The following is a 26,863-nucleotide window of genomic DNA, read 5'->3' as shown; positions in this document are numbered from 1 at the left end:
TACTCCACTGTCTGTTTGTATCCACCTGTTGTCTCTTGTCTTATATTTTGACTGTAAGCTCTCTGAGTCAGGGAACACATTTTGTTCAGGGCCTAGCACAATGAGAGCCATGAATCATAAATTTCTTCCCAGAGGAAATTGACAAAACACAACTTGACTTTCCTTCTCCGCTTGGCTCACCTTCTTAACCCCTCATACAATTTTCTCCTTCTCTCCCTCACAGACATTTCTCATCTGCTCTCCTCCTCTAATCCCTCCATTGCCCCTGTGATGCCATCCCATCCCCTGCTCTCCCTTGTGCACACTCTAACCCCTCCCTTCTCTTCTCCATAACCTCTCACTCTCCTTTGACTCTTTCTCCTTACTATGCAAGCATGCTTTAGTCTCTCCTATCTTAAAGAAACCATCTTTGATCCCACTTGCCTCTCCAACTACCACGCTATCTCCATTTAATCTCTAACCTCATTAAATACACTGTTACAGTCACGGTCTGGAGCTCCTCTCCTCCAATTTCACCAGGTCCTCTCTAGCCCTCACATCCAAGCTACATATTCTTTTTGCATAACTTCTCTGAAATACAGGTTCTCCTATCCATCCACACAGCTAAAACATTTATCCAGGCTCTCAGACCATCTCATTCTCTCTTATTGCAACATTTTTTTCTCTGTCCTTGACAAATGCAATCTGGCCCTGCTCATATCCATTCAGAATTCTGCTGCAATCATCTTTCTAGCTATGTTGCATCAAACATAGCTACTTGTTTCACTTTCAAGGCCCTTCATGTCCTATCCCCACCTTACATATCTCTCACAAGCGAGATGTCAACTCCTGCCTTCAGTCACCCCATGACATCAACCTCCATTGCCCACTTGATACATTTTCAAATACCTTTGTGTTTTCTCACATTTCTGCCTTTCATGCCTGAAGGCACTCCCTGTAAATATCTGTAAAGCTTACCTCATCATCCCCTCTGTCAAAACCTTCAAACACGACAAAGGTTAGACTACTAGTGTACTGCGACCACAGCCTATCATGCTGACCAAAGCTGTCTCCTTTCCTTTTACTCCCCTCCTTGCCCCTGCCCCTTGTGTCTTGTCTTATATTCAGATTGTAAGCTTTTTGGGGCAGGGTCTATCTTTTGGTTCTGTGTTTGTACAGAATGGGGTCAGCACAATGGGGTCCTAGTCCACAATCAGAGCTCCTAGGTGCCAGGGTAATAAAAATAATAATTGAGCTTTACACAATGGGAAGTGCTACCTAAACACATTTCAAATACAATAAAGAAAGTTTGACATTCAGTGGTAACTCTAGGTCAACATATTTTTATTCCTTTATTCATATGATCAAGCTTTTATTTTATATAAGTAGTGCCACTAATTTCAAGGGGATTTTTTGAATCTGAATAAGAGTTTTCAGGATCAGGATCTGCGTGTGGCACTGTAAGTTGCCTTACTTGCACATGCCCCTTCAAAGGCTGCTGTGCTGTTCAGTTAAGCTTTGCTACATTTGAACCTCCCCCTCACTCCCACTTTTTGAAATGTGCACAGTCTGGATCTTGGCAGCAGCTGCCCCTGACAGGATACTTCAACTGGAAGTTATTCTGTTCACTTAACAGCTGTGAATGATACAGAGAATTTGTATGAAAGTAAATTTATTTTAAGTCTGATTTTTCTTTCTTATTTTTCAGTGCTCCAATAGCAGACATTAGAGCCATCATGTCTTTTTCTAAGGCTGAAACAAACAAAAAAACTCAAACTTACAATCTTGTTTTATTTTTCTGTGAGTCAAGAAAAGCCTTGCAGTCAAAACTGTCCTAGTCTTATTTAGACCAATGACTCTCAACCTTTCCAGACCACTGTACCCCTTTCAGGGGTCTGATTTGTCTTGCATACCCCGAGTTTCATCTCACTTTAAAATTACTTGCTTACAAAATCAGACATAAAAATACAAAAGTGTCACAGCACACTGTTACTGAGAAATTGCTTACTTTCTCATTTTTACTATCTATTAATAAAATAAATGAATTGGAATATAAATATTGTACTTACATTTCAGTGTATAGTATTTAGAGCCGTATAAACAAGTCATTGTCTGTATGAAATGTTAGTTTGTAGTGACAGGTTTCAGAGTAACAGCCGTGTTAGTCTGTATTCGCAAAAAGAAAAGGAGTACTTGTAGCACCTTAGAGACTAACCAATTTATTTGAGCATAAGCTTTCGTAAGCTACAGCTCACTTCAAGTGACTTTGCTAGTGCTTTTTATGTAGCCTGTTGTAACACTAGGCAAATATCTAGATGAATTGATGTACCCACTGGAAGTCCTCTGCATACCTTCAGGGGTACATGTGCCTCTGGTTGAGAACCACTGATCTAGACCATGTGTACTGTGCCTTATTAATTTGTGTTTTCCAAAAGATGTGTGCATTGCCAGTGAAATACTTTCTATTCACAAGAGGAATTCCAAATACTTTCTTAGATATACATTTGATACCTACTCTTTCAAAAGAAACAGAGAGACTTCAAAGTGGAATTGACAGTTTCCCTAGCTCTTTATTATCAAACCTGGTCTTTTATGAATCCTAACTGGCCCACCTACTCCTACAGAAAAGGAAATCAGAGTTGTCCTGACGAAGTGGAAGTTATCAGGATAAATGAACCATTGTTTCTCTTATGTGTTCCTTATAAGGAAGCCCTCAACATTCAGGTAGATTCTCTTAGATAGCTCCTGACAAAAAATAATTTCTCAGGAAGTGCGGGATAAAATTTTTCTTACACAACTATGCCCAAGATAAGCAAGTCACATCAGACAGTACTAATCTTCCACACTTGAAGAAAAAAATATTCAATACATTATATTCTCTTTTCAATGAAGTGGCTTTTATGCGTCCCCTCCATCTAGTTTACTTAAGGAAGATTCCATGATGCCATAGATTTTCACTAAAAACAGAAGAATCTATACTTTACAAATTCCAATTCTGTGATGGGATGAGGAGTGAGTATGTAGTTCTGACAATGTGATGGAATTATCAACATTAAATTGTGAACATCTTAATGATCCACTTGGCTGGACACATTTATTTACTGTCTTGCCTCCTACAAATATTTCCTTAAACATCACCATTGTAATAATGATTATCTGCCTTGAAACCTATCAAAAAGGGAGCGGCTCTTCAGCTGTTTCACGGGAGGAGCTAACGATGGAATGAATCCTGTCTCTTGGATACCCTGGAAGTGTTGAACACTGTGGATGCTTGAGCTGACCCCAAGTAAAGCTTTGTTCTTCATCTATTCCCAAACTTTCACTAGAAAATTTCTTAACATGTCATAATGGAAGCTAAGCATGGTATCTGGATAAACGTGCAGCACTAAAGATCTCTTTATGGCACCATAGCCTCTACACCTGTATTCACAATATTAAGGCATTACCATTCCTTAATACCAGCCTCAGCAGGGAATATTTGAATCAAGTTACAAACCAGTTCATATATGCCAGGCATAAGTACCTTCAAACTATTCAGTACCGCTGAGTTGTCAACTGCTCCTATGAACGTCAGGTATAGTACTTATCTAAGAATACGGATCTGGGCCATCTTTTAGAACAGACTGAAATAAATAACCTTCACATCACATCAGCCAGGGTTCTTGTGTGTCTCAGCGCGGGTAACCCTGGTTGCTGTAACCAACCTGGTTGTAATTTTGTGGGAACCCTAGGTAACTTCATAAAACTGGCCAAGGGCATCGGAGCAGATAGAAAGTAAAGAACAGACAGATTTGACTTCATTGCAAACAAAAGGCAGCACATGAAAAGTGTAAAAAACATTATGCCTTTGCTGACAGCTAAATCTGGTGCCTATAGTGCATAACCCTTGACTTACACTATTCTCAAAGAAAGACTGTATACATCAAACACTGTGATGGTGAGCAAAATGAACCTCCGGATCAAAAGAAACCAAAAATTGTGTACCAAGTTATTTGTTGTGAAGTATTTAATTCAAAGAGCTAGAGCGCTGATCCAGCAAAACTCTTAAGCATGTGCTTAAGTCCACAGCTATTCAGCAAAGCACTTTAAATGCATGTCTAAGTCCTACTGAAGTCAATAGGGTCTACATACATACTTAAGTTCTTTGCTGAGTCAGAGACTAGGTTCAGGTAATTAATGAGGAAAAAACATGAGAATTAGAGAAAAAAAACTTCATTAACCCTATAAAAGCAGCACAAGATGACATTCCCACTGAAAAAAGTCAAAATGGAATGGGATTTTTTCCAGAAAGAGTTGACATATTATGTAATATTGTAGTAGAGCTCTCCCTCACTAGTGTGTAAGAACATTCATCTCCAGGTGCTTACATGGAACACTGCTAAATGTCAAAGAATATGTTAAAAGTATGGAATAGGAGTGTTACCACTGTAATTGTACCTGTGAAACAGTTTAATTATTTTACAAACAGAATAAAAAGCTGTTTAGAAGGTTAATTTATGACTCACTCAACCTCCATACTTATATGACGTTGCTTGCTTCGTTTAGACATTATTATGGTGTGACTGTTGAATTGTTTAGATTCATTACCTACCCAGAGTTTCATTGTTCTGTCATAAGAGCATGAAAGAATTTTTGTATCTTCAAAGCAGAAATGACAGGAGCTCACAGTATCACAGTGCCCTCTCAAAATTTTTAAGTGGATCTGTAAATGAACAGAACAAAGATTGAGTACATTTTATCTTGTATAATAAATCTTTCTTGTTGACAAGTTAGTCCTCAAGAGATAGTCTGAAAGTAATAACCTGCTTAGAATATTTTAGTTCCTGCTGTTTGAAAGCATTCACACTCATCTTTCTCTGTTATTAGATTGCAGTTGATTTGGCAGATCACAGCAAGACTTTTTTTTTAAGCACCTGTTTGTACATGACAATGATCTTGCTCTTCTTTAAGTTTCAAAAAATCTATTTTGATTCTTGAAGACTGTTGTGTGCGCTGTATGATTGTAATATGACCATTTATATAATGTATTAATTATTTGATTAATTGCAACAAATCTTATACAAAGTATGTCATGTAAGGTCATGTCATGTATGTCATATAAGGTATCAATGGAAAACTTACAATCTATCAAATATGATTATCCTGTTTGTATGCATGTATCATCTTTGCATCTAAAAGTATGAATACTGACTGTATTTCAAATGTGTTTGCTCCTGTGGTAACACCCACAAGGTAATTTATATCCAGTCTGGCCAACACATTGTGAATGAACTATTCAAGTTGATGGCGTATTAAGGAACAGTTAACTCTGAATGAGCCACAGAAGAAGCTTGTCCACATCCTGTGAGCCTTCCTGTGGACACTTTAGCCAGAACATGGGTAACAGCCACTCCTATGAGTCATCAAAGCATGAAAGAGCATGTGACCAGTGGCGGATTAGCCACTGGGCCTACAGAGCTCATGCTCAAGGGCCCCTGAGCCCCGAGCGGGTGGGAAAAGCCCCATTGCCCTGATCCCGCTCCCAGGCAGTAGCACCAGGGTAGCAGTGGGGGAACCCCCCAGTGCCCCCTAACCCCATCAGCAGCTGGGACGGGGGGTGGGGAAAGTCCCAGCACCAGGACTCCTGCTGCAGCCCCGGAACTGGAGCTCTCAGAGAGCTTCTCTGGTTTGGGGGCCACAGTGGTGGAAGAGCAGAATGGGGGGACCCTGAGTGGAATAGGAGTGGAGCCATGGGTGGGGTCACATGTGGAGGGGGTGGAACAGGGACAGGCCCACAGGTGGAAGGGGTGGGGAGGGGTCTCCCATTTGCTCTGGCCCAGGGCCCCAGGAAACCTTAATCTGCCTCTGCATGTGACTCTGGACTCCATCTTGTGCCTGTAATTTTCCACAAACTAAGACAGAGAAGTTCCTCCACATGGGAGAAAGTATAAAAACCCCTGGAAGCATCTCAGTTTTGCCTCTTTCCTGCTCTGATCTTTGGACTATGGACTTACACTAAAAGGAACATTCCAACCAATGGACTAAGGACCTTCCAATCTTTTGGAAGTTACCAGAGTCTTTACAAGCCAGCAGTCTGTAACATCACTGCTTCAAACCTGATATAAAAACTTTGAAATGAGTGTATATATTTGTTTTCCTTAACCATTTTAACTCTCCCCTCTTTCTTCTCTCTTATAAATAAACCTTTAGATATTAGATACTAAAGGACTGGCAACAGTGTGATTAATGGGTAAAATCTGAATTATATATTGACCTGGTTGTGTGGTCTGATCTCTTGGGATTAAAAGAACCTTTTGTTTGATTAAATTGGTCTTCAATAACCACTCATCATATAGTCTAGTGCAGGGGTGCGCAAACTTTTTGGCCCGAGGGCCACATCTGGGTATGGAAATTGTATGGTGGGCCATGAATGCTCACAAAATTGGGTTGGGGTGAGAGCGCTAGTGTGGGACTGAGGATGAGGGGTTTGGGTTGTAGGAGGGTGCTCCAGGCTGGGACCTAGGGATTCGGAGGGTGGGAGGGGGATCAGGGCTAGGGCAGGGAGTTGGGGCATGGGAAGGGAGTGAGGGCTCTGGCTGGCAGTGCAGGCTCTGGGATAGGGCTGGGGATGAGGGGTTTGGGGTGCAGGAAGGTGCTCTGGGCTGGGATCAAGGGGTTTGGAAGGCAGGAGGGGAATCAGAGGTTGGGCAGGGGGTTGGGGCATTGGAGGGGCTCAGGGGTACAGGCTCCGGGCGCCGCTTACCTCTAGCAGCTCCCGGAAGCAGCTGCAGGTCCTCCCTTCAGTTCCTACAGGGAGGCGCGGCCAGGCCACAGTTCCTGGCCAATGGGGAGGTGCATGGGTGGTGCTTGGGGTGGGGGCAGCGGGCAGAGCCCGCTGGCTGCCCCTATGCGTAGAAGCTGGACGGAGAACATGCCGCTGCTTCCGGGAGTCGCGGCACACACTTGTGGAGTGGCCCCCAACCGCGCTCCCCAGCTAGAGTGCGGGAGCAGGACAAGCCCCAGACCCTGCTCCTCAGCGGAAGCTTGAGGGTCAGATTAAATCGGCTGGCAGGCTGGATGTGGCCTGCGGACTGTAGTTTGCCCACCTCTGGTCTAGTGTCAGGGTGGTGAAACAAGGTCTGGGATCCCTAAGGAGACTGCTGTTTGGACTCCTTGTTAACCAGTGTGGTGAGATAGAAGTTAACTTTTGTTACTGGGTTGGTATATTTTATGGAAGAATAATCATCAATTTGGGGTAAGTCTACTCTATTTCTCAACAGTTTGTCTTGAACCTAGCATCCTCGGCTTGATCCATGGAGGAATGGTGACATGTTGCTTGAAAGACTCCACTGTATCTGTTTACTCCTTAGCTTATTATCCACAAACTCTTTAATGTCCTAGACTATGCCTTCATCCTGTGCCACTGCAAACCTCCTTGAGCAGGTGTTCATTTTTTGTGCGGCTTCTTCCACAGATGTACGGTAGTGCATTGACTGCTGTTCAGTATCAATATGTCAGTATGCTCTTTAGAACTGACAATCAGAAAGGCTAAATAAGTTTGTCTGATTTGTCATGATTATTATAGTGTGGTTCATTATACATGTAAAGTAACAAAGGATGCTTCCAGTCCTCTGCTTTCAGGGGCAATGAATACATTAACCATTTAAAAATATAAATTGTGTATTTTAAGAATTTAGTACATTACACCTGTCTTGTTCTTGCTTTTCTTTCTTTTCCTGGATAGGTTGACAAATTCCCCTCCAGGCTTCACAGACAATTGTATGCATGTTACTAACACCACTTTCAGCATAGCATATTAATTATAATGAAACCATAATGAAATATGCAGTTGAACTATTACCACAATCTAGCAAAGGTCACAGATTTTTTTTGCAAAGGGCACTGGTGTTATGGGTAGGAGGATGAACCAAGTTTTGCAATACACAAATACATCACTGTGGTGCGAATTAAAGGAGCACATGGGCACGTGGGAGAGGTCAGCCTGCTGGTTGCATAGAAGAGTTAGGTTGGCGACACTTTCCACAGATGGGGGGGGGGAAGGTGGTGGAAGAAAACATCTAGTCCCAGCTGTCCCCAATTAGCAGCCTCTAGCATTTATTGGCCCTACAGGAACAGGGCAGTCTGCAGCTCATCCCAGTAGTGCTCCTATTGATTGCCCCCAACTCCGCACTGAGACACCCTCTCCACCCACACACAGAAGAATTCCCACACACCCCCACTGAGACCCGCCTCTCCTCCTGGCTCTCACATATCCCTGCCTCAGGCACTGAGACCCCCCGCCCCCACTCTCACCCACCCCACCCTCTAGGCACTGAGACACACACATCCCAGCTCTCACCCACCCTGCGCCCAGGCACTGAGACACACCCCCCCTGCTCTGACCCCCACTCCCAGGTACTGAGACTTCCCCACCCACCTACCCTGCCCCCAGACACTGAGACACCCCACCCTTGGATGTCACCCACCCCGGCCCCAGACACTGACACATCCGCCCTGGCTCTCATCCACCCTGGGGCACTGACACACACACCACCCACCCCGTCCCCTGGGGCACTGACACACCCCCTAGGCTCTCACCCACCCCACCCCCAGGCACTGACACACACACCCGGGCTCTCACCCACCCCGCCCCCAGACACTGAGACACCCCACCCTTGGATGTCACCCACCCCGCCCCCAGACACTGACCCCCTCCCACCCCGGGCAGGCGGCCGGCCCCCGTCCCTCCCAGTCTCTCAGCCAGGGCACCGCCTTCCCCGGGCAGGACGCCGTCCGCTCCCCGCCCCCACCTGCGCGAGCCTGTCCCGGTCGCCCAAGCGGCTCTCCGGCTGGGAGGGCCTGGGCAGCGGAGGCTCCTCCAACGCCAGCGGGTCCCCCCGGCCGCTCGCCCCGGCCATCTCCCCGGCTCTGAGGTAACCGCCGCTCGCAGGAGCCCCTAGCGGTCGCGCTGCCCCGCCGAGAGCCGGCAGCGGGTACCGCGCGCCCACGCCTCGGGGGGATCCCGGCGCTTCCCCGCGCCCCAACACAGCCCGCAGGGCACCGGCTTCGACTCTCCCACGCAGCCAACAGCGGCGCCGCAGACTGCCCGGGCGCCCCCCGTCCAGCTGTGACCTGCGCCTGACGGCGTCAGGGCAGCGGGACACGGGCTGGCGGCCCAGGAGAGGCAGCGGAGGAGAACGGGGCAACCCAAGCTCTAAAGGGGCCCTCTGCACGGCCAGGAGCTCACCAGCTCGGCTGTAGCTTTTAGGGCCCTTAGACCCACATAGGCACCCGGGTGCTTGCTGCCTGGAGCCCTGGGCTTGAGCCGCTCACACATTCAAGAGCATCAGGCTTTACAGCTGCAAGCACTAAAAGGTGCTATCCTTGTAAAGAGAAAAGGAGGACTTGTGGCACCTTAGAGACTAACCAATGTATTTGAGCATGAGCTTTGGTGAGCTACAGCTCACTTCATCGGATGCATTAGTCTCCAAGGTGCCACAAGTACTCCTTTTCTTTTTGCGAATACAGACTAAGGCGGCTGTTACTCTGAAACCTGTCATTATGCAAGACACTGCATTTAACCGTATGGAGTGGAAATCTATCAACTGCATGAAAAAACTTGTACAGATACAGACAGACATCAGCTTCCTGTCCAAATGCAAACAGATGGACATCGTACCAAAAGGACTGAAGGTAAAAAATCCATTAGAGTCTACATAGCACACAGACTATGCTGACAGCTTGTGCCACACGCTCTCAAAGAAACTGTAGAATCACCTGATCAACATCCTCTACAGCAAACAGGGAAAGATTAAGAATGAGCTCTCAAAAATGGATACTCTCATAAAAAACCAACCTTCCACACAAACTTCCTCATGGCTGGACTTTACTAAAACTAGACAAGCCATTTACAACACACATTTTGCTTCTCTACAAAAGAAAAAGGACACTAAACTTTCTAAACTACTACATGCCACAAGGGGCCACAGCAATGGTTCCCTCAACCCACCCAGCAATATTGTTAACCTATCCAACTATACTCTCAGCCCAGCAGAAGCAGCTGTCCTATCTCGGGGCCTCTCCTTCTGCCCCTCCACCCCCACGAACATGATACAGTTCTCTGGTGACCTAGAATCCTATTTTCGCTGTCTCCGACTCAAGGAATATTTCCAACATACCTCTGAACAACATACTAATCCACAGAGACCTCCCTACCAACACTACAAAAAGAAGGATTCTAGGTGGACTCCTCCTGAAGGTCGAAACAGCAGACTGGACTTCTACATAGACTGCTTCCGCCGACATGCACGGGCTGAAATTGTGGAAAAGCAGCATCACTTGCCCCATAACCTCAGCCGTGCGGAACACAATGCCATCCACAGCCTCAGAAACAACTCTGACATCATAATCAAAAAGGCTGACAAAGGAGGTGCTGTTGTCATCATGAATAGGTCGGAATATGAACAAGAGGCTGCTCTGCAGCTCTCCAACACCACTTTCTACAAGCCATTACCCTCTGATCCCACTGAGTGTTACCAGAAGAAACTACAGCATTTGCTCAAGAAACTCCCTGAAAAAGCACAAGATCAAATTCGCACAGACACACCCCTGGAACCCCAATCTGGGATATTCTATCTGCTACCCAAGATCCATAAACCTGGAAATCTTGGGCGCCCCATCATCTCAGGCATTGGCACCCTGACAGCAGGATTGTCTGGCTATGTAGACTCCCTCCTCAGGCCCTACGCTACCAGCACTCCCAGCTACCTTTGAGACACCACTGACTTCCTGAGGAAACTACAATCCATCAGTGATCTTTCTGATAACACCATCCTGGCCACTATGGATGTAGAAGCCCTCTGCACCAACATTGCACACAAAGATGGATTACAAGCCGTCAAGAACACTATCCCCGATAATGTCACGGCTAACCTGGTGGCTGAACTTTGACTTTGTCCTTACCCATAACTATTTTACATTTGGGGACAATGTACACCTTCAGATCAGCGGCACTGCTATGGGTACCCGCATGGCCCCACAGTATGCCAACATTTTTATGGCTGACTTAGAACAACGCTTCCTCAGCTCTCGTCCCCTAACGCCCCTACTCTACTTGTGCTACTTGACATCTTCATCATCTGGACCCATGGAAAAGAAACCCTTGAGGAATTCCACCATGATTTCAACAATTTCCATCCCACCATCAACCTCAGCCTGGTCCAGTCCACACAAGAGATCCACTTCCTGGACACTACAGTGCTAATAAACGATGGTCACACAAACACCGCCCTATACCGGAAACCTACTGACCGCTATTCCTACCTACATGCCTCCAGCTTTCACCCTGACCACACCACACGATCCATCGTCTACAGCCAAGCTCTGCGGTACAACCGCATTTGCTCCAACCCCTCAGACAGAGACAAACACCTACAAGATCTCTATCAAGCATTCTTACAATTACAATACCCACCTGCGGAAGTGAAGAAACAGATTGCTAGAGCCAGAAGAGTTCCCAGAAGTCACCTACTACAGAACAGGCCTAAGAAAGAAAATAACAGAACGCCACTAGCCGTCACCTTCAGCCCCCAACTAAAACCCCTCCAACGCATTATTAAGGATCTACAACCTATTCCTGAAGGATGACCCAACACTCTCACAAATCTTGGGAAACAGGCGAGTCCTTGCCTACAGACAGCCCCCCAACCTGAAGCAAATACTCACCAGCAACCACATACCACACAACAGAACCACTAACCCAGGAACCTTTCCTTGCAACAAAGCCCGTTGCCAACTGTGCCCACATATCTATTCAGGGGACACCATCACAGGGCCTAATAACATCAGCCACACTATCAGAGGCTCGTTCACCTGCACATCCACCAATGTGATATATGCCATCATGTGCCAGCAATGCCCCTCTGCCATGTACATTGGTCAAACTGGACAGTCTCTACGTAAAAGAATAAATGGACACAAATCAGATGTCAAGAATTATAACATTCATAAACCAGTCGGAGAACACTTCAATCTCTCTGGTCACACGATTACAGACATGAAAGTTGCTATAATACAACAAAAAAACTTCAAATCCAAACTCCAGCGAGAAACTGTTGAATTGGAATTCATTTGCAAATTGGATACAATTAATTTAGGCTTGAATAGAGACGGGGAGTGGCTAAGTCATTATGCAAGGTAACCTATTTCCCCTTGTTTTTTCCTAACCCCTCCCCCACCCCCCCCGACGTTCTTGTTAAACCCTGGATTTGTGCTGGAAATGGCCCACCTTGATTATCATACACATTGTAAGGAGAGTGGTCACTTTAGATAAGCTATTACCAGCAGGAGAGTGGGGTGGGAGGAGGTATTTTTTCATGCTTTGTGTGTATAAGAAGATCTTCTACATTTTCCACAGTATGCATCTGATGAAGTGAGCTGTAGCTCACGAAAGCTTATGCTCAAATAAATTGGTTAGTCTCTAAGGTGCCACAAAGTACTCCTTTTCTTTTGCGAATACAGACTAACACGGCTGTTACTCTGAAACCTATCCTTGTAAATAATTTCTAAATAAATATATCTGTTTTAAAGAGGGGAGTATTTAGATGAAGAGACACAAAAAACCTGATTACATGGAGAGTGGGGCCTAGAGGCTCTGTTGGCATAAGTCTAGGACAGCTGCATAATTCACTTGTCTTCACCTCTTGGGTATGGCATGTAACATACCAAATTCAGTCCTATAACATCATTTCATCACAACATCATCTAGTCAAATTTCTCAATAACGGGTCACAACCTCAATGCAAGCTCCACCAGGATGTTGCCCAGGATCTATCTCCCCCCACCTAAAAGGGATTCACTCCATCCCTTCTTACTGCTGTTCTGCCCTGCCTCCACTGCATCTTTTACATTCTCACCTGCACTGTGCTCTCAACTTTGGAAAAGTGCTGTTTAGAGTGGAGCTGTCTGCCTAGACCCACTGCTCACAGCACCCTACCAGCTGCTTTGCCTTCTTTAAATGGGAGTTTCTGCAAACATAAGGAAAGAGGTACAAGGAAATGCATCAAGACTCCCTTCACTTCATATCTTGCAACTCCTTTCATCATTGGGCATACTCATTACTCCTTATTCAGAACCATTTATTTCCTGTTAAATTTTTACAATATACTAATTAGAAATGTGTGCCCACAAAAGGTTACAGGATTGGAGTCAGGACAAGAAACAAGCTGGTTTGGGGGTCAAGGGAACAAAGACAGAGCAGGGATTTTCAATTAATGCACTGTTGAAAATAGCTTATTTAATTTACAAACGTACTTCTACAGAAATGGGTTGGCTATATAATGATTCAAGAAATTAAAGCAGTACTGTTAATTTGAAAACTCATTACTTTTAAAGACATTTAAAAAGTTTCAAATACCACAACTGCTCCTAAATCTTCCCACCAATTTTCTAGGATGGCAATCTTTTAAAATATTTTTATCCTTTATTGCTATATGAAGAGACCCACATGAACAAAACTAGGAACAGACTATACAGAGAAAATGACTATACAAAGTGCTGTCAAGTGCATAGGTAAACAAATTGAAAAAATTAATATTTTCTCTAATCCTGTCAAATTATACTAATCCAAGAAGTTGCGTTTCACACTAGTGGATTAAAAAAGACAGAAGCAATGACTTTTCATCTTCATACATGTTTAATTTTTTTAAATAATAAGTGAGAGGTAAATCTTTACTCTAAATGAAAAGGATTGAGAATGGGTGTCTGATTTTATAGGAGCCATATTTCCCCCTAAGAGAAGCAGATCTGGAGACACTGATTTTTATAACAATATTGTACTACTAGTAGTCTACCAAAAATATCTGTTTACTATAATTAAGAGTTTCCTGTTGCTTTTTAATCTTTTTTTTATTCTGCTGCTTCATTTACCCATTCTTGTAATCCAGACAGCATTCCAAATCCACATTTGTTACTAACTTTTCCCCTCTCTCTACAGAGTTCCCGCTTAATTGCTAAATTTAAATTACAAAACCTAAAATCAACACCATGCCACCTTGCTCTAAATCCAGTGACCTATTAAAAAGACTGTGAATGCTGAAAATTTACTTTATTTTTAACTAGCCCAATACAACAATATCATCTACAACCTTGAGCTTGTTTGATTTTTTTGTTAACAATTGCAAATGGAGAACATTCTCTTAGTCTCATAATAAATCATGATGAGCTGGTTTTCACAATTTGTTCCATTCAACGAGGTCAGACAGTCATGTGGTTCAGTATTATTTTATAGTTCACATCATAAACAACCCTGTAATTGTAATAGGACTTTACAGACTTATTTGGACTTTTTAATGAAATTTCAACCTCCTTTTAAGCATACAATACAGCACAGGTTTGTACTCAGAGCAAGCAAGAAAATTTTGAAGATTTTGGGGTTTTTCAATATAACGTTTGTGTTAAATATAAACATGAATGTAGAATAATGCCGATACTGATGATGAAATTTTTTTATGTAGGTAGTGTTCAAGATAATCCAGTACTGTAATGCTATTTTAACATGCATCATACCATTTGTTAATTTATTGAAAAGCCATACTATGGTGATGGGTAATATACAAAATTCTAAGACAGAAAAAGTCTGAAAAGCAGATTAACATTTTAGAAATACAGAGGAATTCTGCATTCTGAATATCTACATAAGAGAGACACAGAATGACTTGTTTGCATGTAAATTATGCCTTTTTAACTTCCTAACTTCACTTCCTTCAGCATTGACTTACGTTCTTGTTTATAATATTTTAAGAACTTTCACACAATGATTTAACACACCAGAAATACCATTTGTAATATACAGTTTATTAAAATATCTAGTCTTGTTTAAATTAAAGGTAGCCCAAACCAAACTATAATGGGTTCCTCAAAACAGCCAAGAATTCACCATTTTGAGCCTATGTTTTAAGTAAAACATTGGGGTGTAAAGGAGAAGTCCTACTCTCATACACATATGTACTTGCTACCGATAGCCCTCACATTAATTAAATGTAGAGCCTGAACTATTACTTTTGATAATGCATGCCAGCAGTAAAAAAAAAAAAAAAAAAAAAAAAATCTTTCCAACATTCCACAATTCATACGGTTTAAAATGGTAAAATATCACAAAACAAATGTATACATTTATGATTTCAAACATATATTCAGCATAAATACAACATTTACAGTGCAATCTATACATTACTGATCTTCCATCATGGAGGAGATCAAAGTTTCAGATCAAAAAAGTCATATAGTATTGAAGAAAGCAAGTTACTGCTTCATTGCAGGAAGATGTTTCAGTCTGGAAAAAAAGGCCATATTTAATAGTTATACACAACAACACCAGGAACATTTAATCACTTTAACAAGAATTAAAAGGTTTCTCAAACCCTCAGTCTGAATTTAACTATAATGTGGTTTTGCCCTTTTAATAAAAAAAGATTGGCAAATCTTTTAAGAGCCTCCAACATGTCAGTTTGCACAAACAAGACAGGTCTGACTACAAATTTTGAGCTACCTGTTTGGAAGCCCTTTAAAAATACCCTTTAAAAAAAAAAAAGTTATACAGAAACAAAGCTTAATTTTTAGAAGTGGTTTTTAAATTGCACTCATCGGGTTTTTGTTTGCTTGTTTTTTTAAATGAACAAAGAAGGGATGGGAATAGTCCTTTGGAATGCCAAGTTTTCCTATTTGCATTCCCTTGTCCCACTAAGGTCCTATACCACAATGAGTTTCCTACACCAAGGAAGACAATGTGGTTACTCTGCAGAACATGTGGCAAGGCCACTCCTTCAATCAGCCAGAGGGGTTAACTGGAGTGTGATGCAGTGATTTCTCCACCCAGAGCATTATGGAGCTGAAGTTACTTATGTTTAATTTGGTTGGTTTTTTTAGAAGTGCATGGAACACATTTTGAAAGCAGAATGAAGTCACAGTGTTCTCTCTACTGTCCATGGTCTTAATACTGGTTCGTTCAAGTCGATGGTTTATAAAATATTTAAGAGCACGTTGTCTAAAATTAGACCTACCAACTTCACTTCAGCTTGCTGAACAAATGCACACTTGATTCAAGCAGTTTCTCATTTTCTACTCAGTTCTGCCTGCCTGCTCCATATTTGTGAGCCAGTAGGGTACTGACTTAGAGTAACTTTGTATTCAAGCAGAGAATGCTCTTAAACTTCAGTAACTTGCCAGCTCACAAGAACAGAACCAGCAAGCAGAGAAGGGTGTGATATTGACAAGCCCTGACTGTGAACCAAAATAAGTCCAACACCCTGGGTCTGCTGGAGCCGGGTCATTCAACTATGAAGGATTTTAGCCAGATTACAGCATTTATTTTGGATACTAAAAATCTATCAGGTAATACTCCATAGTTACCAGGAGAGGGATAAATTTTTTTAACCTTAACTACATCTTCTGAAAAAAATGTAGTAGCAACATTTCTCACCACTTGCATTTCTCTTACCTATTCAGTATTTATTCCCATTTATAGTAATTTACGATGACACAAAGATCTCCCCCAAATTAATTTTCATTTATCTAATGCTTGCAGAGTTAGCTGCTCAACGCTCTTTTCCCTGGAACAGTTTATCTTAAAACTAGTTCTTATCTGGCACATCTAGATCCAAAAGCCTAGGATAAGTTATCAAAATGAGCTATATTCTAGGCACAAACATATTGTGCCAGATCCATAGCTGGTTTAAATGGACATAGTTCCACTGACTTCAGCAGAATTACACCAAGTTACACTGGCGAGGATCTGGCCCATTACTGCTGCCAGATTTACAAGGATTTCGGTAAATTATCTGTTTACCTTCTTAGAAGTTCCTGGGATGACAAATCTGTGATCTCCTCTATGTCACTAAGGCTGTCACTGCTATCAACGGTGTCTGAGTTACTGTTTTTCTCTGATTTTTTATTCTTGTGTTTGCCTTTGTGCCTGTGCTTCTTACGTTTCTTTTTCTGTTAAAAAAAGAAATAGGTGAGTTTGCTATTCATGTATTTTTTTTTTAAATTTTAAAAAAGTTGGTCAAATTAAAACAGAAGTTCACTAAAAAAGAGCAACTGGGATCACAGGAAACATATTTCAGTATAAATTCTAAAGTTAACTGGAGCAGAGCAGTAACAACAGTACTCGCACATCTTCAGTTGTGTAAACTTTAAATAATACAAGCCAAGGTCTCTAGGAGGCAAGGACCAAATAAATTAAACATATATTTAGAAATTTTATTATTATAATCTATCAAGTTTTCTACAGCATTATGCAGTATCTAAGCAAACTATGTGTTTGGTCCCTAAGCACATAAAGAACAAGCAGCACCCTGTTCAGCCAATGCGTCTTCTGTTCTAAGCTAGAAGTGCTAACAGAATCTAAGGGAAGGTGTCTATGCAGCCCAATTCTATTTCTCCTTTCCATAATCCAGCATATATATCATGGTAGTGTTCATTTGACTGAGGAAATCAATCCAAAGAAAGAAAGAACCAATTTATTTAACTTGGTCACCTTTTCCTTTTTGTGTTTGTGCTCTCTCTTAACTTTGTGTTTTTCTTTGTTCTTTTTAGGTTTCTCTTTCTGATTGGCTTCAACAGAACTTGCTAGTGATACTGGCTCATGCTCCTGAGTAGTCTCTAAAGCAAAAATCAAATACAGAGAAATAAACGCATTACCAAGTAAAAGACAAACACAATATTAAACTACACAAAAATGTAAATTCCCTAATATTTGGGCTGAGATTCCAAAGCTGCATAAGGGATTTGGGACTCCCAATTCCAATTCATTTTAACTTCTCTACTCTATAGACATACCTTTGCAATCAGATATAAAAAAACCAAACATGCCAACCTTGGCCCCGATTTTGCATCAGGATCTATTAGCATTGACTCTTGAGTCTGTGCAGAGCCCCAATTAAATCAGTGGGAATCTTCACAGGCACAAAAGTCTGTGCTAGTGGATCCCAATGTAGGATCAAAGCTCTTGACAATATCACTTTAACGTACACAGGTGTAGGTAGGGCAAGAGGGAAGAATGAAGGAGCCCAGTGCTCTTATAGTTTCCAAGAAAGGGACCTGGATGTGAATTGAAATTATATGACATAAGACAACATAGAATATCTTTAACCTGTGCGCAAAGTTTCCACAGATGAAGTAACAATGACTTGTTATTCACTCTAAATCTGTTGAATGTGGTTAATTAAACAGGATTAAAACAACAAAAACCCTGTCTGTTCAATATTCAACAGGTAATAGCAGCAGCATACATTCTCCTACTCAAAGATCCGTAAGGTCTGATTCTGGGTAGAGAAAAGACAATAACTACACGAGTTCTGAATTTTAGTGACTTGAACACAAACTTACAGCCAGATTAAATGTATGTATGTGTATATCTACACTAATACACACACACTTATTGACCCATAATATCTCTGTACCAAAAATACCGTCTACTTGCATGGGGACAGCTGCTTAACAACTCTAGGCTTTAAGCCGGTGTAACATTCACTTGTATATCTATCTCTGTATAGTACCTAATTTCAGATCAAATACCAGTCAATAAATTGCCCTCTGAAATACAAACAGTTTAAAAAAATGAAATTATCCTCATCTACATTACTGTAGCACCTAGGAACCCTAGTCATAAGACCAGGACCTCATTGTTCTAGCCACTGTACAAACACGGAACAGAAAAATGGTCCCTGCCCTGAGAGGCTTACAATCTAAATATAAGTAGAGCCCTGCCCGGATACAAAAATTTTGGATCCACATCCACAAGAATCAACTTGTATCTGACCCGCATCGCACCTACAGCAGCATGTTATCTCACAGTGCCTCTCAGGAGGAGCGTCTGTGTGAGTGCGTGTGTACACTATATAGCAGGGGTTGGCAACCTTCAGCATGTGGCCCATCAGAGTAATCGCTGGCTGCGAGACATTTTGTTTACATTGACTGTCTGCAGGCATGGCCCTCCGCAGCTCCCAGTGGCTGCGGTTCGCTGTTCCCAGCCAATGGGAGCTGCGGGAAGCGACGGGCCGCAGGTTGCTGTGCCTGCGGACTGTCAACGTAAACTAAATGTCTCGCAGCCTGCCAGCAGATTACCCTGATGGGCCATGTGCCGAAGGTTGCCAACCCCTGGTATATAGGCTCTCAAAGGTGGGGAAGCATCTGTCTGCAGCTCACAGCCTCTGAGGCTGTTTCCCCGCCTTCCAGATCCTCATTGGCAGTGAGCTGCAGACAGCTGCTTCTGATCTATCACCTCCCCTTTCTCTGTATACTGAGGAGAGGGAATATAGGATCTGGAAGGTGGGGAAGGGAAGCAGCCTATATTCCTTTCTCCCCCGTATATAGAGAAAGGGGAGGTGTTAGATCAAGACAGGCAGCAAAATTCCCCATGCTCCTATTGCTATGGTTTAAGCAATGAAGATATTTAGGAAACCTCTCCCAACTTCATATTGCTGCGTCAGGTCAGTTGGAGAGGAAGGCAGCTGCTTCTGCAAAGCAAGTAACTGGGTGTGGGGCGGGATATAGGATCTGGAAGGTGGAGAAGCAGCTTCATAGGGTATGAGCTGCAGACAGCTGCTTCCCCACCTTTAAGAGCCTATATTTAGAACCCTGCATGGATACAAAATTTGTATCCGCATCCAGGCGTGCTGGAACAATTTTTAATGGGGTGGGTACTGAGAGCCATTGAACCGAACTGTAAACCCTGTATATAATGGAAACCACTTCAAGTCAGGGCGTGCAACAGCACCCCTAGTACCAGCACCTATGTCTGCATCTGATCCGCGATCTGCAAAAATGGTCCGCAGATATCTGCATCCGATATCCACGGACATAAAGCAGATATCCACGGATTTGCAGGGCTCTAAACATAAAAGACAAGAGACAACAGATGAAGACAGAGAGACCAGGAACTACCAGGAAATAATAAGACAATATTGGTTAGCACGATAGGCAGTGGTCCCAACACCCCAGATTTTCATAGGCATCATGACAAAGGAGTTTTGAGAAGGGGATTTGAAGGTAGATAATGAGGTAACTGAAGATGTTTATGGGGAGCATAAATAAAATAACTGCATTATATATACACATTTTCAGTGTACAAAATTTAAAGTCTTCAATACTTACTAGAAAATGAAACTGGAGGCAACCTCGGTCCAAATTCTTCTACCTTATCCAGCTCCTCCTTCAAAAGAGGTGGCACAAGGTCAGGTTCACTTGTAACAGCCATACATTCTAGAAAAACAAACATATAGGTTAACTTAAAAGGAAGAAGTACGTCCCATACTCAAAACAGCTCAGAAAATATTCCATTAAAAATGAAATATCAAATAAACACAAGTTAATGAATTTTGCACTCTTGTTTAGATTTTGCACTTACTAGTTTTTCACAGAAGCAGAAGGTGATTCTAACCCTTATTTCTTATTAAAAGGCTCCTCAGACGCTTCCAATAATTACACAATTTCTTTAAAAAGGACTTCAGTTACATAAATGTATGATTTCTTAAGCTTTTATTTTTTTGTACATAACCTTCTAAAATTTTAAAAATCTTTATCAACAAGGAGAAGTTGATGCCTTTTCCCTTTGCACTTCCTGTGCATTTCAAAGATTGGTTGCACTGGCGGGGATCACCAAATATTTGATCACAGTGGTGCTGATTTTTAAATTAAAAATTGCAGGCAACACAAGTATAAATATTAACAAAACAATCTATAACTTAAGGGCAAAAAACAGATTCACCCTTCAAATTTTTCAAGAATTAGGAAAATTCCAGTGTTGAAGATATGGGAATAGCCTAAAAGGTGATTTAAGACCAAGCAGTTTGAAAAGATTCCACATTAAAAAGTATATATAAATCGGTATTTATACTATGAAATAAGGCCACTTTAAGTTTGAATGGGGGGTGTTAGTTTATTTTATTTAGTAATTTATTACTCCATCTGCACAAATTAGATTAACTGGCACTAATTACTGGGAGATCCACTGCATATTGCCTTTTTTTCTAGTTGGTAAATAAGCCAACAAAAGCCAATTTAAAAATTAAAGATACATCATCCCTAACTGTCAAAATAAAATGTTATTTTGCTTACTAATATTTCCTAGTAAACTATTAAATGTATTCTAGTACAGTGTTACTTTATTTTCTAGTATGAGAACTCCCTATAATACTCTGCTTTAAATCTTGGTAAATAATAGAACAAGACTGCTTTTCCCCCCAGTCCCATGAATTTATTTGCTTTGTAGACCGATAGTGAGAACTGGTGAGATACAGTTATATTGCTGTACTATTTAAAAATCCATTTCAATATTATTTTAAATGAGAATATCAAAATATAGAATGGAAATTCCTTTTTCAAATAAATGCAAATTCTACTTATTTCCAGTCTGGTCAAAATTTCATTATTAAATAGATATACTTTATCATATATCATACACCTTATTATAGGTGTATAAAATCACCCAATTTTGGGGCTTTCTTTACAGAGTAATATGGGATCTGTCCTCATCCCTCACTCTGTTTAGCAAACAAATGCATTTGACAGTGTATCTGTAAAAACTGTCATTGGCCTATGGCTATGTAGATAATATTTAAATAGAGAACACTTAATTCAGCATTCTATTACTCCAGTTTTACACTGGTGTTACTCCCCTGAGAAAACAGTGTAGTTATACTAGTGTGAGACTGGTATAAAGCATTTTTCTACTAGGCTAATAGTGTTTTAATTTCTTATAAAATTACTAGAACTTCATGAAACTGAACAAACTGTTAACTATTACCTTGTACATCAGCTGAGGAGGTATCTGGCAGATTAGCATGCTTTGTACTTTCCGAGTTTGGCACAGAAGAAGGTGGCTGATGTGCCTCTTCATCACTATCTTCTTCAGATGAGGATGATTTTTCATCTGAGGAACTGGCAAAGATGGCTTTAAATAAATCCATAGATGGTCTGCTTTCTTCTTCTTCTTTCTGATCAGTGCTTTCATTAACTGCCTGCATAACAGTGCCCATAAGGAAAAAAATTTAAAACACTAACAGAGGAAAGAAGTGTCTCTCCATTAAGATAAAAATATTGTGACACCTTTAATGGTATTTTCATTGAGGATGTTAAAATTAGCAAATTTTACAGTAAATCTGAAGTCTATAAACTTGACAACTGTTGATGCACAGTAGAAGAGCACAGACACTGCTAAATTAAGTCACTTTCCAATACAGAATGCTGTATTGTGCCCCTTTTTCATGCAGGTCAGAACAGCACACTTGAAAGAATATAAAATATTAACACTTTTTATTTTTAAGTCAATAGATTCTAGATACTTTTTCTTTAGCTTAAGTTCACAACAAACAAATCTATCATCTTCCTCAAAATAATATGCATCCGTCCCTGTACAAAGCAGAGAAAAGTGGACTTTGTGCAAGAAAATCAGTGGGTGTAGTAGATGGAATTAAACCTCCCATCTGCTGGAAGGCATCACACCCCCTCTACAGCCACAATCCCAGACTATACTTGCTATCCTTGTGTCCCCTATGTATGAGCTATAACCATACAAATTCCTGTAAGCCCACGTTTCCCTTTGCTCACCCTGAGTTGCACCAACTTCTAGACAGTGCAGAACAATTAGGGATTACAAAGACCGTACGGTCATTCTAGCTAGCTCCCCCCACAGTCCTTACATGGACCAGAGAGAGGCTTGCATACCCTTTCCAAAGAGTAAATTCTCCCCACCCCTTTATTAAATGTTTCTTGTTCAAACCCCCAAGTCCATACACAATAAAATCAATGTCAAATGTGTGAGTCAACCTATGTTAGTTAATGCAAACAAAAGAACTATCCTGCTAACCTAAAATAACCGATAGCCCTTAACAAATTTCACTGTTAGGTCAAATTTTCAAATGGCCTCCACCAGCATATCTGCTAAAACTGCATATGCAAAAGGGGCAATTGTTATTTATGATAACTACCCAGTTTGTGCTCTTTTTTGTTAACCCTGTAATTTCTCATGGTTGGAGCTACAGAAGGTCTCCACAATTCGTCCCCACATGCAATAGAATCACATTGAGTACTATCTGCTATAGAGAGCAAACAAAATATCAAGATCTACATGCCTGCAGAGTTTCATGTACGTCAGATTACTGTTTTGCTTCTTGAGTAAAACAGCAAGAATTAGAAGTACAAGTGTTTTCCTTCAACTGAACTATACATTTCTCCGTAGAAAGCAAGGATTGGGGGTTCCCTCCCCCAACATTGTTTGGGCCCCCGCCCCTCCAACTTCTAGAATGGACACCATCTTTCCTCACACTTATTATCACATATTGCTGTGGTACACCAACTTGCTTATGAGATCTGTTTTTAGCTGTCTCATTGAAACAACAAAGACTGCCAACACCTTGAGATCAGCCAGCTCTTCATGTACCACCAGCAGCACACAACCACAGAACCATGGATATTAAAATTATGTGCTTTAGGTAGGAAATTCTAGGGCAAAATGATGTGAATAAAAGTACAAAGCATTTCAATGCTAAATACTTTCATGGCAATATCCCAAATTCCCCATCAATGTATAAATATGTTTCCCCATGTAGAAGACTAGAAATTTAATAGTTTACTGTTGCAGAGTTTTTTCCCCATTTTCTGTTTGAGCAGGGGGCAAAATTGGTGTTTGTCCTCCCACCACACACAATAGGGAGATTCAGGCCAAAGAACCCATGGAACTCCAACATCCACACAGTGCCACTTAGTCAACTGGTGCCTTCACACTGCCTCCTGGTTTCCACATCTTCTTGACAACATGCTGCCGCAGGAACTGTGGTGACCAGAACCCCTCCTGCCACTGCCCATCTTTCATGGGGGTGAGAGCTTAAGCTCACAGAATGGGAACCTAAGTAAGTTAGAGCCAAAGTCAGGAAGTTCCCCCTAGTGTACATTTGTGAATGTATGATGCTGCAGAGCAGCTAGATCTGCCCTAGGCCTGCAGCCTCTCCATTTGAGGAACCCAGTGCTTGCAGAGCCCCAGAAGAGGAGCTTCCATAGGAGACATATTGTGAAGAAGCAGCTCTCTTTCCCACAGGTGGAGGGCATAATTTGGCCTCAAGTGCAGACATGTCTTTTCTAACTTAGCATGAGTTGCTATTACTGCCTCTCTCCATGCACAAGGAAAGGCATTTCAAAAAACCATCAACAAGGAGAAGAGCAATGTGCAATATCATGAATGTTACTGAAAACGTCAAACCTTTGGAGATCTTATACCTTATTGGGAAGGGGTTCATTTGTTCTGCTTCTATCTTCTTCTATTACTGATTCTGGTTGTTGCTGCTGAATATTAACTTTTGATCTAGCAAGACTTATGAACTCACTAATAGAATCCTTTTTCTTCTTCTCTTTGTCAGATACATCCCATCTTGATGGTTTCTTTGGCTCTAAAAATTGGTACAAGATCCCAAGCATCATGGTTAATTAGCTTTATATTAAATACTACAGCATTTCATGGTCAGGTCAATTATTTACTAATACTTGCTTTATCATTACTGCCTATATTTTAAAAAAAAATTCTCTAAACTAGAAGATCTCTATTGGCCAGATTCTCAGTGCTATAAATCAGTATAACTCCACTGATTTCAATTGCTCTGACCTTATCTGTGTAGCTCTGAGTTTTCACACAGTTTCCTTTTATTTTTAAGGAAATTGCATCTTGGTATTTTCACATTCCATGACAAGTACATCAATGTTTTTTAAATCATTAACTACTGGGATTACATTAATAAAATGCTGACCCACTTACTGTTAGGACTGATATTCTGTTGCATTTTTTCATTTATTGTTTGAGTTATAGTTGTTGTGGTAGACTCCGGTAGCGTTAAGAAGTTGAATACAGAATATTTGTCACGTTTCACTTTGGGTAACCCAACAATCAATGAACTAGAGGAAAATGAAATTATTTGTCAATCATTGTTTTTAATGATGGGATGGATGGACAACACTGGAAAATGAAGTCTCAGATTATCCACAAAACAAGCAGAGTCCATGAAGCAGCTATTAACACATACAAACCCTAACGAAGGAGCATGTTCGGGGGGGGGGGGGGAGAGATCACCTATTTCCATTCAAAGTATCTCTAATGAGACAATGCGTAGAGGTGATCCTCCCAGTTTAAGTAAAAAGCAAATTGGCAAGTTATCAGAAGGAAGCTTGCCTGCTGGTCTATCTGGGTTGCATCTATTCTGAAGACAAAGAGAGGGTTTCAGCCTCCAGAGATATCAAGCTAGCATATTCCCCAAATATTACACAAACACACATTTCAGAACAATTAAAAACATTATTTTGAAAACATTAAGATATCTGATTAATCATCTTACTCAGAGTAGGGATCAGGAACATTAAATCTTTTACACAATAGCTTCTCAGGGTGCCACTCAAACTTATCTCTTGTGAGCTTGCCAAACATCTTCATCTTCACTGCAGATTCTTTGTCATCAATATCCATCTGTAAAATTCAGATGTTGATTATATACTCTACAGAATATAATCACCTTCTTAAAATGCCTGCTATTATTGTAATAGTGTCAACATTCAGTGAACTTAAAGGATAAATACTTAACTACTGCTGTGCGAGCAGTATTGTATATTTCCTTTTGGTTTCTTAAGGCAACAAACTTTATTACACTTATATTCTACCATGATGTTTTAAATACACTGGATTGTGCTACTTAGTGTTAACACAGGTAATCACAATACAGGATTATTAACAGCATGAACCTCTTGGTCTCGAGGAACTTCCACTTTGTCGGTGTCATCTTCATGCTTGGCCCGAGTAAACCTTGATGACAGGACTGGGTTGGAGGATTTGTAGAGCACTGCTGCATGGAAGAACTCCTCTCGTTCCCTTCCTCGCTCCCATTCTGTCATACCCGGATCTGTATGACTCTCTGATGTATCTATTGTAAGTTAAAGGACAGAAATGCTTAGAAGCCATTAAAAGTTACTTTTAAGTATAAAATACACTAACTTGTATGTTGGTTTAACTCATTTTGTGATTCTTTTAAACAATTCCAGAAGCCAAGCTCATCTCCACAAGGGTCTGATGAATATGTAGTTGAATATAAAAGTGCGGAAGACTTCAGAAATAAAGAATAGGGGTAACCCCATGTGTCTTGCTGGATATACTATTCTTCAGAAGCCAGGGATGATTGCCCAAATAGTGTCAGAATGACAACCTTTGCCAAATGAATAATGGCTACTTCATTTACCTAACCCATTACTGTACTATTGACACCTAACTCAATGCTCTGTAATGCACACTGGAATATACAAAATATTAAATGCTCCATAGAAAACAAAACATCACACACAACTCCAACAAAATGCTTGAAATGTAAAGGTAAAAAGCTTAATATGAAAACCTGCTAGTAAAGTTTAGATTTGCATTTGAGTATTCAAATTGGCTTTTTGGATGCATAAAATGTGCATGCTCATAAGTGCAAATTCAGATGTGCCAAGTAGCTTTTTTAAAAAACAAACACTCATCCTTTCCTGTTTACAAGGAACAAATTTTGGTTCATATTTGCTTCTAGAGGAGACAGGAACAAAATCAACACCAAGCCGAGCTTCTGATAAAGAGTTTTTTTGACCTTCCACATTATTTCAAGATTTCCTGCGTTTTCATCCTGATCTACTACTAAATATATTTAAGTTGTTCCATTTTATACAAAGCAACAATCTATGTCCTGAGCAGATAAACTACAAGCCCAAAGACAGAGCTCAACATCGAAGAACAGCCAAATGCAGCTGCAATAACAACAACAAAAAATGAAGTAATAACATGCCTCTGTCTCAGAGACACAAGGTGGGTCAAGTAACATCTTTTATTGGACCAACATCTGATTCT

At 41.2% G+C, this 26,863-nt stretch overlaps 2 protein-coding genes across 3 annotated transcripts in view; both read right to left on the bottom strand.

The window, feature by feature from the left end:
* The window catches only part of WDR88 (WD repeat domain 88), a 31,974-nt gene extending 20,086 nt beyond the window's left edge, over nt 1-11,888 (bottom strand). The window contains exons 1-2 of the mRNA XM_084644898.1: nt 8,769-11,888; nt 4,571-4,681 (exon numbers count right to left, since the gene is read on the bottom strand). Of these exons, the coding sequence (XP_084501024.1) occupies nt 4,571-4,681; nt 8,769-8,876 (219 nt within the window). The 5' untranslated portion in view covers nt 8,877-11,888. The remainder of the gene's footprint in view (nt 1-4,570; nt 4,682-8,768) is intronic.
* Nucleotides 11,889-13,655: 1,767 nt separating this feature from the next.
* GPATCH1 (G-patch domain containing 1) overlaps nt 13,656-26,863 on the bottom strand; it is a 29,675-nt gene continuing 16,467 nt past the window's right edge. Inside the window, exons 12-20 of one of the 2 annotated variants that reach the window (XM_084644240.1) lie at nt 25,735-25,913; nt 25,335-25,462; nt 24,761-24,897; nt 24,229-24,398; nt 21,761-21,974; nt 20,110-20,217; nt 17,492-17,616; nt 16,802-16,950; nt 13,656-15,289 (exon numbers count right to left, since the gene is read on the bottom strand). In XM_084644240.1, coding sequence (XP_084500366.1) covers nt 15,259-15,289; nt 16,802-16,950; nt 17,492-17,616; nt 20,110-20,217; nt 21,761-21,974; nt 24,229-24,398; nt 24,761-24,897; nt 25,335-25,462; nt 25,735-25,913 — 1,241 coding nt within the window. In that variant the 3' untranslated portion in view covers nt 13,656-15,258. The remainder of the gene's footprint in view (nt 15,290-16,801; nt 16,951-17,491; nt 17,617-20,109; nt 20,218-21,760; nt 21,975-24,228; nt 24,399-24,760; nt 24,898-25,334; nt 25,463-25,734; nt 25,914-26,863) is intronic. The other variant, XM_084644241.1, reaches the window with a different exon arrangement.

Source organism: Lepidochelys olivacea (assembly GCF_965140295.1).
Source record: "Lepidochelys olivacea isolate rLepOli2 genome assembly, chromosome: 12".
NCBI classification, from domain to species: domain Eukaryota; kingdom Metazoa; phylum Chordata; order Testudines; family Cheloniidae; genus Lepidochelys; species Lepidochelys olivacea.
Note: the sequence above shows the minus strand (reverse complement) of the source record. Positions and strands in the feature narration are given on the sequence as shown.